The sequence below is a fragment of the Festucalex cinctus genome, chromosome 1 (assembly GCF_051991245.1).
Source record: "Festucalex cinctus isolate MCC-2025b chromosome 1, RoL_Fcin_1.0, whole genome shotgun sequence".
Classification (NCBI taxonomy): domain Eukaryota; kingdom Metazoa; phylum Chordata; class Actinopteri; order Syngnathiformes; family Syngnathidae; genus Festucalex; species Festucalex cinctus.
Genome location: NC_135411.1, coordinates 2,832,186 through 2,845,332, shown reverse-complemented (window position 1 = coordinate 2,845,332; position 13,147 = coordinate 2,832,186). Strand labels below are relative to the sequence as shown.

General features: G+C 41.1%; 2 protein-coding genes across 4 annotated transcripts in view; one reads left to right on the top strand and one right to left on the bottom strand.

The window, feature by feature from the left end:
- LOC144007179 (uncharacterized) overlaps positions 1-13,147 on the top strand; it is a 337,746-nt gene that overhangs the window by 152,382 nt on the left and 172,217 nt on the right. The window lies entirely within an intron of this gene.
- LOC144006959 (uncharacterized) lies at positions 861-10,043 on the bottom strand. Of its 3 annotated transcripts, XR_013280004.1 has the most exons (3): positions 9,561-10,043; positions 8,527-8,749; positions 6,064-7,816 (listed from the first exon to the last, which is right to left on the bottom strand). XR_013280004.1 is itself a non-coding variant. In XM_077506109.1 (2 exons), the coding sequence occupies exons 1-2, from the start codon at positions 9,682-9,684 to the stop codon at positions 1,501-1,503; spliced, it is 2,190 nt and encodes a 729-aa protein (XP_077362235.1). In that variant the 5' UTR covers positions 9,685-10,043; the 3' UTR covers positions 861-1,500. The 3 variants fall into 3 exon arrangements, 1 of the variants encoding a protein (XP_077362235.1); XM_077506109.1 differs by lacking the exons at positions 6,064-7,816; positions 8,527-8,749 and adding an exon at positions 861-3,566; XR_013280003.1 differs by having other exon boundaries at positions 6,064-8,749.

Sequence of the window (13,147 nt, the reverse complement as noted above, 5' to 3'; positions counted from 1 at the left end):
CCCTTGACTTCTCATTTCAAAACGAGTAATCCATCTTGTTCGGTGAGACGAATAAACATTTGGTTTCCCCGTCATAACAGCCCTCTGAGATAAACCCTGAGGACTGCAACAAAACTGAGTTTTGACACCCCTGAGCTAGTCTAACAGCACAACAACCTCCCAAAATCCCCACTTAACTGGCATTGCTGCTTGAAATATGTCATATGTGTGCACGTAAGGACCCAATATTATTTGTTGAACAGTTGTGATTCTTTCATAAACAATGAATTATACAAGTTTCCTCCTGTAAACGTCATGTAACATATCATTTATACGCCTTTAAGGTAAGTTGGAAAATGTCTGAAGTCCTACGAGATGGTAGGAGCAAGATGGCCGCCCTGTGGCTTCAACGGCTTGCACGGGCGTGTAAGGGCTATCTGCTATCCAGTCATATATACAGGTCGGTGTGCTTGTGCTACTCTGTAGTGGTGCCCCCTGCAGTCTACTCTGTGTACCTCAATGGGCCAAATTTTGCATTGACTCGCGATCAGTTGCGTTTTTTTTGACACACTAATTTGTGCATAATTAATTAACTTAAAATAATGTGTTCAACCGACAGCCTTTTAATATGTAAATAAGGCAAACTACATATGAACGGACATTTACATGTCAACATGACAGATTATAGCCGTCAGTTATAATCTGCAGCCACTTGTCAGGTTGATGTTACGTTTTCAAAACAAATTCATTTTCAAAATAGGCTAAGACACATACAACACACAATACAAGTGTAGTGTTGTCCACATTAATTATAAGAATTACGCTGATTTGAAGCGGGCAGAATGAACCATTGATTCCGGTCAGAGAATCAGGAGTCTGGAATGTCTTGAATGCTTTAATGGCAGCAGGTGGAATATTATTTGTCCAATATAAATTGTATTTTCTATGTGTGTGTGTGTGTGTGTGTGTGTGTGTGTGTGTGTGTGTGTGTGTGTGTGTGTGTGTGTGTGAGAAACAGAAAGAATAAGATGCAGGAATTAAAATACAAGCCCAAATCGGAAACGAAAAGAGCTACATTACAAACAATGTAGGATGGGTAAGAGCTAATACGAGCTTCCGTGTAGGCCGTGAGCGGCCGGCACCGTTCTAGTTTTAGCATCGAAGCACCGCGGAGTTAACGAGGCAATTGAGCACCGTACAATGTAAACGAGCCAATTAAACACAGAAGTTACGTGAACTATAAACATAAACACACATTTAACTGCATATATAGCACATATGGATGTTATTTCTCACAACTATAATACTTATCGTCTGTAACGCACACTGAAATGGTGCTGCCGGAAGTAAGGAAATGAACTCGTGTGTTACATCAAAAGAAGACGTACGTGAAACCGAAACAAACTTTGTTCCCCCCAGTCTTTCTGACAAGTACACAGATCAATCATTCATTTAGCGGTATAAATTTCTGCACCATTTTAAATGTCAATTCCTAAATGAGATCATATCAAGCTTCATTCATCAACCGCTTTTCTCACCAGCACACTTGTGCCTCTCAGCGTTGCCCTTTGTTGGGAATCTTTGACCACAAACTGAGCAAGCAAAAGGCTTCTCTCCAGTGTGGGTTCTTGTGTGGATTTTTAAGTATCCCTTGGAAGAAAAATTTTGACCACAAACTGAGCAAGCAAAGGGCTTCTCTCCAGTGTGGGTTCGCGTGTGTATTTTTAAGTATCCCTTGGAAGAAAAATTTTGACCACAAACTGAGCAAGCAAAGGGCTTCTCTCCAGTGTGGGTTCTTGTGTGTATTTTTAAGCTTCCCTTGAAAGCAAAATTTTGACCACAAACCAAGCAAGCAAAGGGCTTCTCTCCAGTGTGGGTTCGCATGTGCGTTGTTAAACTTCCCTTCTGAGAGAAACTTTGACCACAAACTGAGCAAGCAAAAGGCTTCTCTCCAGTGTGGATTTGCGTGTGCCTTGTTAAACTTCCCTTCTCAGAAAAATTTTGACCACAAACTGAGCAAGCAAAGGGCTTCTCTCCAGTGTGGGTTCTTGTGTGTATTTTTAAGTGTCCCTTGGAAGAAATATTTTGACCACAAACTGAGCATGCAAAGGGCTTCTCTCCCGTGTGGATTCGTGTGTGCCTTTTTAAGTGTCCCTTCTGAGCAAAATTGTGACCACAAACTGAGCAAGCAAAAGGCTTCTCTCCAGTGTGGGTTCTTGTGTGTATTTTTAAGTGTCCCTTGGAAGAAAAATTTTGACCACAAACCGAGCAAGCAAAGGGCTTCTCTCCAGTGTGGGTTCTTGTGTGTCTTTTTAAGTGTCCCTTCTGAGCAAAATTTTGACCACAAACTGAGCAAGCAAAGGGCTTCTCTCCAGTGTGGGTTCTTGTGTGTTTTTTTAAGTGTCCAATCTGAGCAAAATTTTGCCCACAAACTGAGCAAGCAAAAGGCTTCTCTCCAGTGTGGGTTCTTGTGTGTATTTTTAAGTGTCCCTTGGAAGAAAAATTTTGACCACAAACCGAGCAAGCAAAGGGCTTCTCTCCAGTGTGGGTTCTTGTGTGTCTTTTTAAGTGTCCCCTCTGAGCAAAATTTTGACCACAAACTGAGCAAGCAAAAGGCTTCTCTCCAGTGTGGATTCGCGTGTGCGTTGTTAAACTTCCCTTCTCAGAGAAACTTTGACCACAAACAGAGCAAGCAAAGGGCTTCTCTCCAGTGTGGGTTCTTGTGTGTGTTTTTAAGTATCCCTTGGAAGAAAAATTTTGACCACAAACTGAGCATGCAAAGGGCTTCTCTCCAGTGTGGGTTCTTGTGTGTGTTTTTAAGTTTCCCTTGAAAGCAAAATTTTGACCACAAACTGAGCAAGCAAAAGGCTTCTCTCCAGTGTGGGTTCTTGTGTGGATTTTTAAGTATCCCTTGGAAGAAAACTTTTGACCACAAACCAAGCAAGCCAAAGGCTTCTCTCCCGTGTGGATTCGTGTGTGCGTTCTTAAACTTCCCTTCTCAGAGAAACTTTGACCACAAACCAAGCAAGCAAAGGGCTTCTCTCCAGTGTGGGTTCTTGTGTGGATTTTAAATTTTTCCTTATAAGGAAATTTCTTATCACAAACTGAGCAAGCAAAGGGTTTATCACCAGTGTGGCCCATCGCGTGTCTTCTCAATTGAGACTTGGAACCAAAGGTTTTTCCACACTGAGAACATTTCCACCGTTTGCCATCAGTGTGACATGTCACATCATCGTCACACTGTTCATCGTCAGCAGTGTGAGGAGCGTGTGACGCGTCTTCACCATCTGACATGAGAGCTAACCGGCTGTCATCATTTGACATTTGTTGTCTGCTTGGAGACTCCGCCCCTTTGTTCTCTTCATATTGACGTTCATCTTCAGTCTTCAAATGGACACCAGTCACGGGCAACTCTGTGAAGTCCTCCTCCTCTTTAATGTATGGTGGCAGCTGCTCCTCTTTTTTGATGTTGGGAGGCTGTTGCTGCTGCTCTTCTTTAACTTGCAGAGGCTCCAAGTCCTCCTCCTGTTTCACGCCAGGGAACTCTGGCTCCTGCCGCTCAGGAAAAATATATTTTTCACTGACATCTGCGAGACACAAGATACACATGGTTTGGTAAAGTTAATTTATTGTGATGTTATGTATTTTATATTGAAGTTTATCACATGGGCCACATGAGTGAATGAATAACAAATCTATACACAAGTATTTTTTTTTTTTACTTTTAAACAATTTTTTTTTTAACTCAACAAGTGAGTTACATCCTTTCAGGGCAATTCCCAAATGATTCCACAAATTAACACCTTTAACAGATACACACCTTTGCTTAAAGCCCCAGTGTGTAGCTCACGACCGCCATCTATCGGTCAAACAAGATAATGCAATGATTTTAAGCACACGAACTACGGCGTCCCAGAGAGACCCTACTTCAACAGCCTACCACCAATTTCACCGGAACAGAACGCAAACAACTTCTGGTATTCCCTCGAGTGATGACGTAAGTGAATTGCATTTGTTAGACATACTGTACAGATCCCTAATAATTGTGATTTAGTCATTTAATTTCAGAATTAATATTTTTGTCGGCATTGTTTGGAAATACTGTACGTCAGCTAATGATAATGGCTATCTATGTTCATATTTGTTAGTGCAACTAAACCATGCAACAGAGAACACACAGTTATGTTATACGTTTTATAGACATGTGGACCATCTCAAAGGGGGCGAGGAGGGGGCGAGAGAGACGACGAGGAAGAGAACGCGGTGCCTCGTAACGTACAATTATGTCATCATGGAAAAATAATTCCATTCGAGCATGCATGTGAATGGCTCAAAACATACCTTTGCTTGGAATATGTGGTATTTAGATTACATCGTTTGCTGATTTGTTTAGTATATCGTGCAAAAATAATGATGTTAACTGAACTACACATCTGCAACTCAGACTCGTAATTCCCCCCGTGTCTTGTTGCTACTAACCACTCAGAAAAGTGCTGCTTACAAAAACATTTGAAACCCTTTACTCAGATATCGATTTGTCACCATGTTGAACAATTTTACCTCATAAATATCACTAAGCAACTTAATTAGTTTTGATTGAAGATACAACAGCTTCCTTGTACTTCGATGTGCAGGAATTTACATGGCTTTCACAAATAGACTTGCTCGTGTAATAATGTACTTCATTGGCTCAGTGACTTTCAGTTCATCGTTTGGTACCTCATCTGACATACAATTGTTACCTTCTTGCAGAGACTCGTACAGGAAATGACCATGGAGGAACATGAAGATATCCAAGTCCAGCTGATAGACTGACACCAAGAAATACTTTTTGACACATTGCTGACACATCAGCACCACCATGATTTCCTGTACCTGGATCCCACATCAGCACCACCATGATTTCCTGTACCTGGATCCCAGACTGCAGCACCTTGGTGACTTGTGGCAAATAAGTGACACTTTCCCAGATCCTCGAGGACAATACAAAGGTTTTTTACCTGGCATATAATTAGTACATGTCTGACACTTGTTGTTGTAGTTTGTATAACTTGTATATTGTTGTTGTGTGTTAATTTGTACATTTTGAATAACTAAAAAAAATACTATTTCCTTTGGCGTCAACATGCAGTGTTTATTCGACACCTAACCTAACACTATTTTACATGACCAGAAATGTAAAACATCAAAAGCCTGGAGAATTATTATAAATGCTTGCAATGACAATGAATTCTTCATTGGCCAATGAATGTAAGGTACAGTACATGAAAATGAATGAATAAAATAAAGTAAAATAAAAGTCTACATGAAATGAACATATTAACTAAAAAAAAAAAAAAATGCTGTTAGAATATAATGAGCTACATGAATTGCAGTTGTTCCAGAAATTTACCAATACGCTGTGCATTTCAATATATGGAAAATAGACATACAGGTTTGGGCCAAAAGTAGTGTTACAGAGCAGGTATGTGTTGTACACAGCTAAAATATCTGATTATCTCAATACCATGATGGTTTTGTTTTTTTTTTGTGCCGACATTGTCCCCCATTAACATTGCAACATTCCTCAAACTCTCCCGAACACACAGTATGATCTGTAACACTACTTTTCGCCTACTCTATGATGTTATTGGGGCAAAATTAAGGAAGGCTTGTCCATTGATTGTGTGAACAGACTGCAGTAATAATGAAGTCACTTCAATGTTTGCTGGTTTTATTAAGTTTGACATGCTCCTTGACTGCACAAGTACATGTTATGGAGTGAGGGCATGTTCCCACCAACGATGATATCATATTCTTCAAAGGCTTGCTGAGGAAAGTGAGGGAGGAGTCACTCCATGGCTTCAGACACCTGGTCAGCAGGTCCTGTGTAAAACAAGTGGTGCTTGTACATGTGACCATTCCGTATTGCTTCACACAAAAAGTTCATGTAGTGTGCAATGCCGTCCATATGTAAATGATAAGGGTGTCACGATTTCGATTTTTTATCGAAATCGATCGAAATTACGTCACGATTTCGAGCATCGAAATAGAAGAGAGGACACACGATTCGATGCCCCCCCCCCCCCCCCGCGCCCGCCGCCACCGCCGCCACCGCCACCTCCCAGGAAAGCAAATGAGACGCAGCCATTCAGCTACTAGCTAACGGCACTTGTTAGCTGACTTCTCCTGCAGTCATGATGGCAAGCGCGGACAGACACAGCAATGGTGCTTCAAGCCGCTCCCGCTTCTCTCGTCACCAGTTTGGAAACATTTTGCGTTCCCGGTGAGTTATGTCGACAACGTTCACGTTGTCGATAAAAAGACCACAGTTGCAAGATATGCTATGTGCGCGTACTGTACTCGGCCACGGTGTTACGCCCGGCTCGTCAAGGGGAAGGGAAGTAACACAATAACAGAAAATATAGAGTAGATAAACACGGGTCGACTTTAACATCTGAGTAGTTTTAATTGAAATTTCAGGCAGGGGTTTGACAAGGGAGTGAAAGTGGAAGGTGAACAAATAATAACCGCATTTGACAGAACTGACAGAACGGAGGAGAAACAACAATAACCAATAGGGGTATAATACACGGATACACAATAGCGTCGCGCTGGCACAGTCGTCCAATCGGAGTGTCGCGCTGGCACAGTCGTCCAATCGGAGTGTCGCGCTGGCACAGTCCTCCAATCAGAGTGTCGCGCTGGCGCATTCAAACTGAAGTACCATTATACGGGCACCAGCCGACACAAACACACACATACATACTAGGGGAGCGGAGCCGGCGGCGGGCCCGAGCCGCCAGCCGTAACAACGGGAAACACGACAAACATGACGGGACATTTACGCAGGCATCACAAAGATTTAGATTTATCAAATTCAACTAGAAGTGGGAAAACAACGGTCCAACCAACTATTTCATCCTCATTTACAGTGAAACTTCCACACACTTCAGCTCGCGCGAAACGCCAGATCCATAGGTCTATTTATAGCAGCAGACCTGCAGCCTTGGAAAACGCTGGATTCAAACATTTAATTAGTGTACTTGAACCACGCTACAGTATGCCCAGCAACTGTAAATGTTGGGATATAGTTTGTTCAGGCTGTATTTGTTCCATGACTTTGGATACAATATATTTTTTGTTGTTGTTGCACATTGCACATTATTTTAAGAGGAACGCACAGCACACTGTTGTAACCAAAAACAGTCAATAGATGGCAGGCACCCACTGTGACTTTTTGTTTTTGTTTTTTTATTTTTTATTTTACACTTCAGTAAGAACAAGACGGTTAACTTTATATTGTAAATAAATTCTTTGAATTTGATCATTCCTGCCTAATGTCAATTATCATATATTACATAAATTTACACAAAAATAATATGGAAATTGCATCACCTATATGTAGCCGATCTTTTGAAATAAGATTTACTGTACAATGAATAGAACCAATGATCATAGACTAGCCTTAGCCAACAGAAGCATATGCCTCTGTTATAAAGTGGGGGAGCGAAAAAAAAAAAAAAAAAAAAAAATCGAAAAAAAAATCGAATCGTGACCCCAAAATCGAAATTTAAATCGAATCGTGGAGTTGGCGAATCGTGACACCCCTAGTAAATGACATACCAAGACGTCGGCTGACTTCAGTTTGTTGCAGCTCAGATATGGTAGGTGGAGATACTGGTGGTACAACACCGAAGCCTTCTGGGGTCCTCCATTCAAGTGTCCTCATTCGGGGCATTCCAATATGGCTGCTGACTCTCCCTTTTCTTGCAGGTCGGTGATGTATTTAAACGGTGCATGAATGCTTGTATACATCAGAATATGGTTCTGGAACCCCTCAAGTTTGGCTGTTGATCTAGTGTGACACAAACAAAAACAAAATTATAAAATCAAATAAAATAATTGATGATACTACTATATGTCACCAACTTTCCAACAAAGCCCCCAAAATAGAGGTAAGATCTTTAGTTTTGGGGCCCAAAACATTGTATTAGCTAGATAAAAGTAACTTGACTGCATACTGCATCGAATATGCAAAGGCTGCTTGCTTGTCGAGTTTCCGCGGAAAACGTAGCAGCCTGTAAATTCTTGTGCACCCAATTACACAATGGACCAGTACACACTTGAGTGAGAGAGTTCAGACTCTAACAGTGCTTACAGTACAGCCAGCATTTAAGTCCAGAAAGTTATTCCCTGCCGAAAATTAATTTCGAGAACACTATTTTCACCAACCACAACGAAAATAATAATTTTCAACTCCTCCACTGATGCAGTATGCTTTAGATTCTCCATTGAAGTTATGGGCAAATATACCTCCGAAATCACAGTTACATTACATTACACAATAACTTGCGCATTTACTCTAAATATAACGTGCCAGCGGGAATCTTTTTTTTTTTCCAAACCAATAAAGTAGCTACATAACGAAATCGTTCGAGTGGTGCGGAGTTGCTAATCAACAGCTATAGTGATCGTAAAACAATGGTACGAACATCGTATTAATTAGTACGGTGCATACTTTTTCTCTCGCTCTCAAAACGTAAACACAAATGTACTCTTACTTACCGGTCAAGTAGAAAGCAGTCGAAGGCACCGGCACGTCCCAAACCAAGTCTGTTCCTCATTTCTCTCCATCTGGCCAATGCGCCTACAATATAAACTCTTGTTTTGTCGCGCTGAAATAAAATAAATTCCCAAACCAATTGTGATGCTTGATAATGCTCTCTTCGGGGACCGGAAACTCTTCTTCTTCGTTCACATGCGGTCGCCATACAAACCGGAAGTGCGTCTGCAAAGGCGTTCCAAAAACGCGTTAAGAAATGGAGCGCTGAAATTTGTCTTTGACGGCACCTGTAGCAGAAAGATGGCGGCGAAACATGGCGGACACTAGCAGGCGCGGCGCGGTCATGTAAAATAATTAGTGATTTATGACTTACCGTTATATTTAAAAAAAGTAAGTTTATGCGATACAACATATCTTTTTACTTACTACTAACACAAACATTTGTTTTTTTTAATGAATGACTTTTTATTTCACCACGAGATGCCACTGTATAATACTGAGTGTACCTTTAAAGCTACATGCCAATTGTTCTGTTTAAGCACACAATATCATTGTTTGTTGAAGTACAGAATTTATTGCTTATTTTCTATTTTTACCGTGTTACCGAAATGGCATCGAGAACCGTGGAATTTCAGTGGTATCGGTCTCGACTACTAAATTTCTGGTATCGTGACATTCCTACATTCCACACAGTTAAGTAGTTAACCGTATAATTTCATGCAGGGATATAGCAGAAATACTGGTTACATGAAGTTATGGTGAATATTTATGAATGAAGAAAGCTATCACGTTTTATACTCGAGTAAATTGTGTTTTGCCATTCAGTGACGTCACATTATAGTCCAAGCTGTTTCATGCTGTGACGTGAAAATTGAACATGTTGCTCTGCTCAATCCAATTCTCATCTGAGAAATGCACCAAACCTACTGAAGAAAAAAACTAACTGTGTATCGTAACAAAGTGACCCGGTGAAGAGTCATTACAGAAATAAAAAGGTACATATGGTTGAAAAGTGTCGACGAAACAAGTGACAAACCTGCTCTGTTCAACACAACTCGAGGCTGCTTGTAAACGGCGTCCAGCAGTTGACGTTGTCGCTCGTTGTCCTCCTGTGCTCCACAAAGCTCCTCTTCGTCCTTGACTTTCGCCATTGTGAACATCTTCACACGATATTCACGACACTTTACGCTCACGATTGACGTCTGCTGAGCCAATTTGTCGATAGCAAACGCGTCTCGTTTTTTGGCGCCTAGCAAACTAAGCTAAGCTAAACTAAGCTAAGCTAAGCTAAGCTAAGCTAAAATAAGCTAAGCTAAGGCAAAATAAAGACGGCCGAGAGATACGATTGAAACAGACACGAAACGTAGCAATTATGTTTGACTTCAATAACGTAGTGACGGGGCAAAGTGTCGATGTGTCAGTTCGTTCCGTACGAATTCGTGTTGAATTATTTTTATAGTGAAGCCGAGCGTAAACGCGTCGTGCCTGGAATGGAGTCGCTCTTCTGCTACCACGTGAAATCTACGGCAATCACAGTTGGACAAATCTCATGTCACGAAAATGTTAATATTTAATTTTACTTTATTTATTTTTTTTAAAAAGCTCATAAAATGATACGTTTAATTCTAGATTCATTTGGACAATAAAAATAAATAGACCTTTAAACTGCACTCGGACGAATAAGAAGAAACATGTTTACTTCCTGTACATACGAGTAGCCCAGTTTAGATTTTATTTTTTTTAATCTCTATTCACTCAATCAGTATACAAACTATTGGGGGGGGGAATAATAAAATCATTGAATACACTATAAACAATTAGAACATAGAACACGCCAGGGAAGTTAATCATACAAAAGCTAAACCAAATAAAATCAATAGTATAACTGAAAGAAAAGAAAATAGTTTGATACAAAATCATATAAATAAATGATAAGTTTGCAATAGTTATACGTTTTTACAGCTTTTGGACACAGACAACCAGACAGTGACAAAAAAATAATTTCTCATGGATACAAAAATAAAAACTAAAAAATAAAGGATGGTTTCTTATGTGTAAATTTAGACTTATAAATGTAAAACTTCGCTAGAATAATCATAAGATTTATCAAATGAAACTGTGAATAGACATTATTATCAAATTCAAACATACCAAAATAATACATGCTTCCAAAGTAAGGAGAAATCTGGATAAATGTGGATTATAATGAATTGTGATTAATGTATCCCAGAATTATGATTAGCACAGTTTTTTTTTTTTTTTTTTTTTTTTAAACATCCTTGCTGTTTTACCTCAGACTGTAAATCTGCAAATCCACCCAAGAGTCTCTGGTCTTTTTTTTCTTTCTTTTTTTTTTTTTTAAGCTTTGAGCCAGGAAAAGTTCTAGTCGAGTGCCGGCAAATTCTATGCACTATTGACTACACTTTTTCTTTTCTTGCTCGGCCGAATATCGCTGCCAAAAGTCAGGTGAGTTGTATCCTTAATTGACCTTTCGCAAACTCCGCCCCCCCAAACGAGCATTGACCAATCACACATTTAGCAACCGTTACTATGTAAGCATAGTCCGTCAAGCTTTACTCAGCTCTCGATGACGTCCATAGTCTGATTGATTTTATTTGATGGCTTACGAGACTGCTAACCACCATAAAACTTTACGGAAGAAGAGTGACAACCATTAACAAGCTCCGGACCTCCAAAATGATGAAGCGGTGTGCCTACGGAGTATGTAAATCGGACTGTGCTAAGGTAAGACTATGCTAACTCTATCGGGCTAACTAGCTAGCTGTAGTGTAGTTTGCTTTCGGGGCAATAACTATCACAAAACGATATCAAAGTTATTGTCGTTACTATTAATGAATAAAATATATTACTAGAATATCATTGCCATCTAAGTAAAGCTTGTTCAGTCAGTGGTTAATGTTAGTTTAATGTCTTCTGTTAGCTTTTGCATTCGTCTAAATGTTGCGAGCTAACGTTAACACAAAGCTTCGTCAAGTTTGGCAAACTTAAGCGTCCTAATAAGTGCCCCGAGCTTATCTTGTTTTCATTTTTCATGCAGCATTTTGTGAACGGACACCCGTCTCCGGAGTATCCCAACCAGCCATATAACCTTAAAGGAGTTGGTTACAATCAAAAAATATTGATTTCCCCCTGACAGAAGCATCGATTTTGTTTGGTGTATTTCAGGAAGACAAGAATCTCGAATTTGTTTTCAATGTTTTGTTGCTTTTAGGGAAATTCTTTATTCACAAATGAAGATATTAAAAAAAACAACAACAAAACAACGTCTACTTCACTGGAAAAATGACTTTATATTGTTTTTTACATCTTTGAAATTGGTCATGGACAGTAAAGCCCCTCATTGAGTTTCTTTATTGGAATGATTTGATTTATTATAGTCCTCTTTTTTTTTTTTTTTTTTTTTTTTTTTAGAGCTCAGAATTGTTCATTCGGTAGTCTTACCGATTCAACGTCTTGTCATCATTGCTCTTTTTTTTTTTTTTTTTTTTTTTTTGTGTGTGTATGTGTGCGTGCGTTTGCGTGCGTGCGTGCGTTTGCGTGTGTGCGTTTGCGTGCGTTTGCGTGCGTTTGCGTGCGTGCGCGTGCGTGCGTGCGTGCAAATACGTATAAATTTATACTCATTCATTCACCTAAAGCCTTATAAATATCCCATTACCCTTCGCCTTAACCAGGTACTTCAGAATCTTGCCAGAGTCGTGAGGTTTAAATGGTCAGGAGACCAGAGAAAAGGTCAGAAAAAAAGAAATAAAGAGAAAAGAAAGGAAAATCAAAGTGAAATCCAGCACCGACCAAACACTTCCTGCCTTCCCCATGATTACAAAATCAAAGTCTTACGCCAACCCCGGAAGCCTCTAAATTCCAGCAAATTTGGCGAGATCTCAAGAAACCAGAGGAAAAACTAAAGAGAGGAAGGAGGGAAGGATCGATAAGGCAGAGAGAGATCCATAGAAGCCAGTACATCCAATCCATCAAAGTGAAGTCCAGCACCAACAAGACCCCTCCTACGTGGTTACAAAACAAGAGTCTTATGCCAACCCCAGAAACCTCATACTTCTAATAAATTAAGATCTCAAGTGACCAGAGGAAAAACTAAAGAGAGGAAGGAGGGAAGGATAGATAGAGCAAAGTGAGAACCACAGACACCAGCACCAACTGATTCAAGGGGCTGTGGGAGGGAGAGGCTACTTCTGTTGAGTTTCAGTAGATGCTGGTGCGACGGATCTGGCATGCATAAGGACCACCACCAAAGAAAGAAAGCCGTCAACCGCGGTCCAGCAAAGCGAGCACTCCCCCCCCCCGCGAAATCCCCAGGCCGCGGCAGCACCAAGGCCACCCCCAAGCCACCCGAGCGGACACCGGTCGGCGAGCCGACTCAGACGCCCGGAACACCCCCGCCCCAGCCCCGGCCCACACCCCCGAGCCCAAGGCCGCAGAACGAGGCCCAGCGGGCCCCCACAGCGCCCCACCGGTCCCCAGCCCCCACCCCCCCACGACCCCCCCGCACCCCACCCAAACCCGCCACCCACCACGACCCAGGCCCCACCACCCCCGGCCCCCAAACCCCCGAACACACCCCGACCCCCAACACCCAACCCCCCACCC

Coding starts and splice junctions, on each gene's coding strand:
- LOC144006959 (XM_077506109.1), bottom strand. CDS start 9,684: ATGTTCACAATGGCGAAAGTCAAGGACGAAGAGGAGCTTTGTGGAGCA. Junction 3,567..9,560: donor AGTTGTGTTGAACAGAGCAG/GTTTGTCACTTG, acceptor TGTGTCTCGCAG/ATGTCAGTGAAAAATATATT.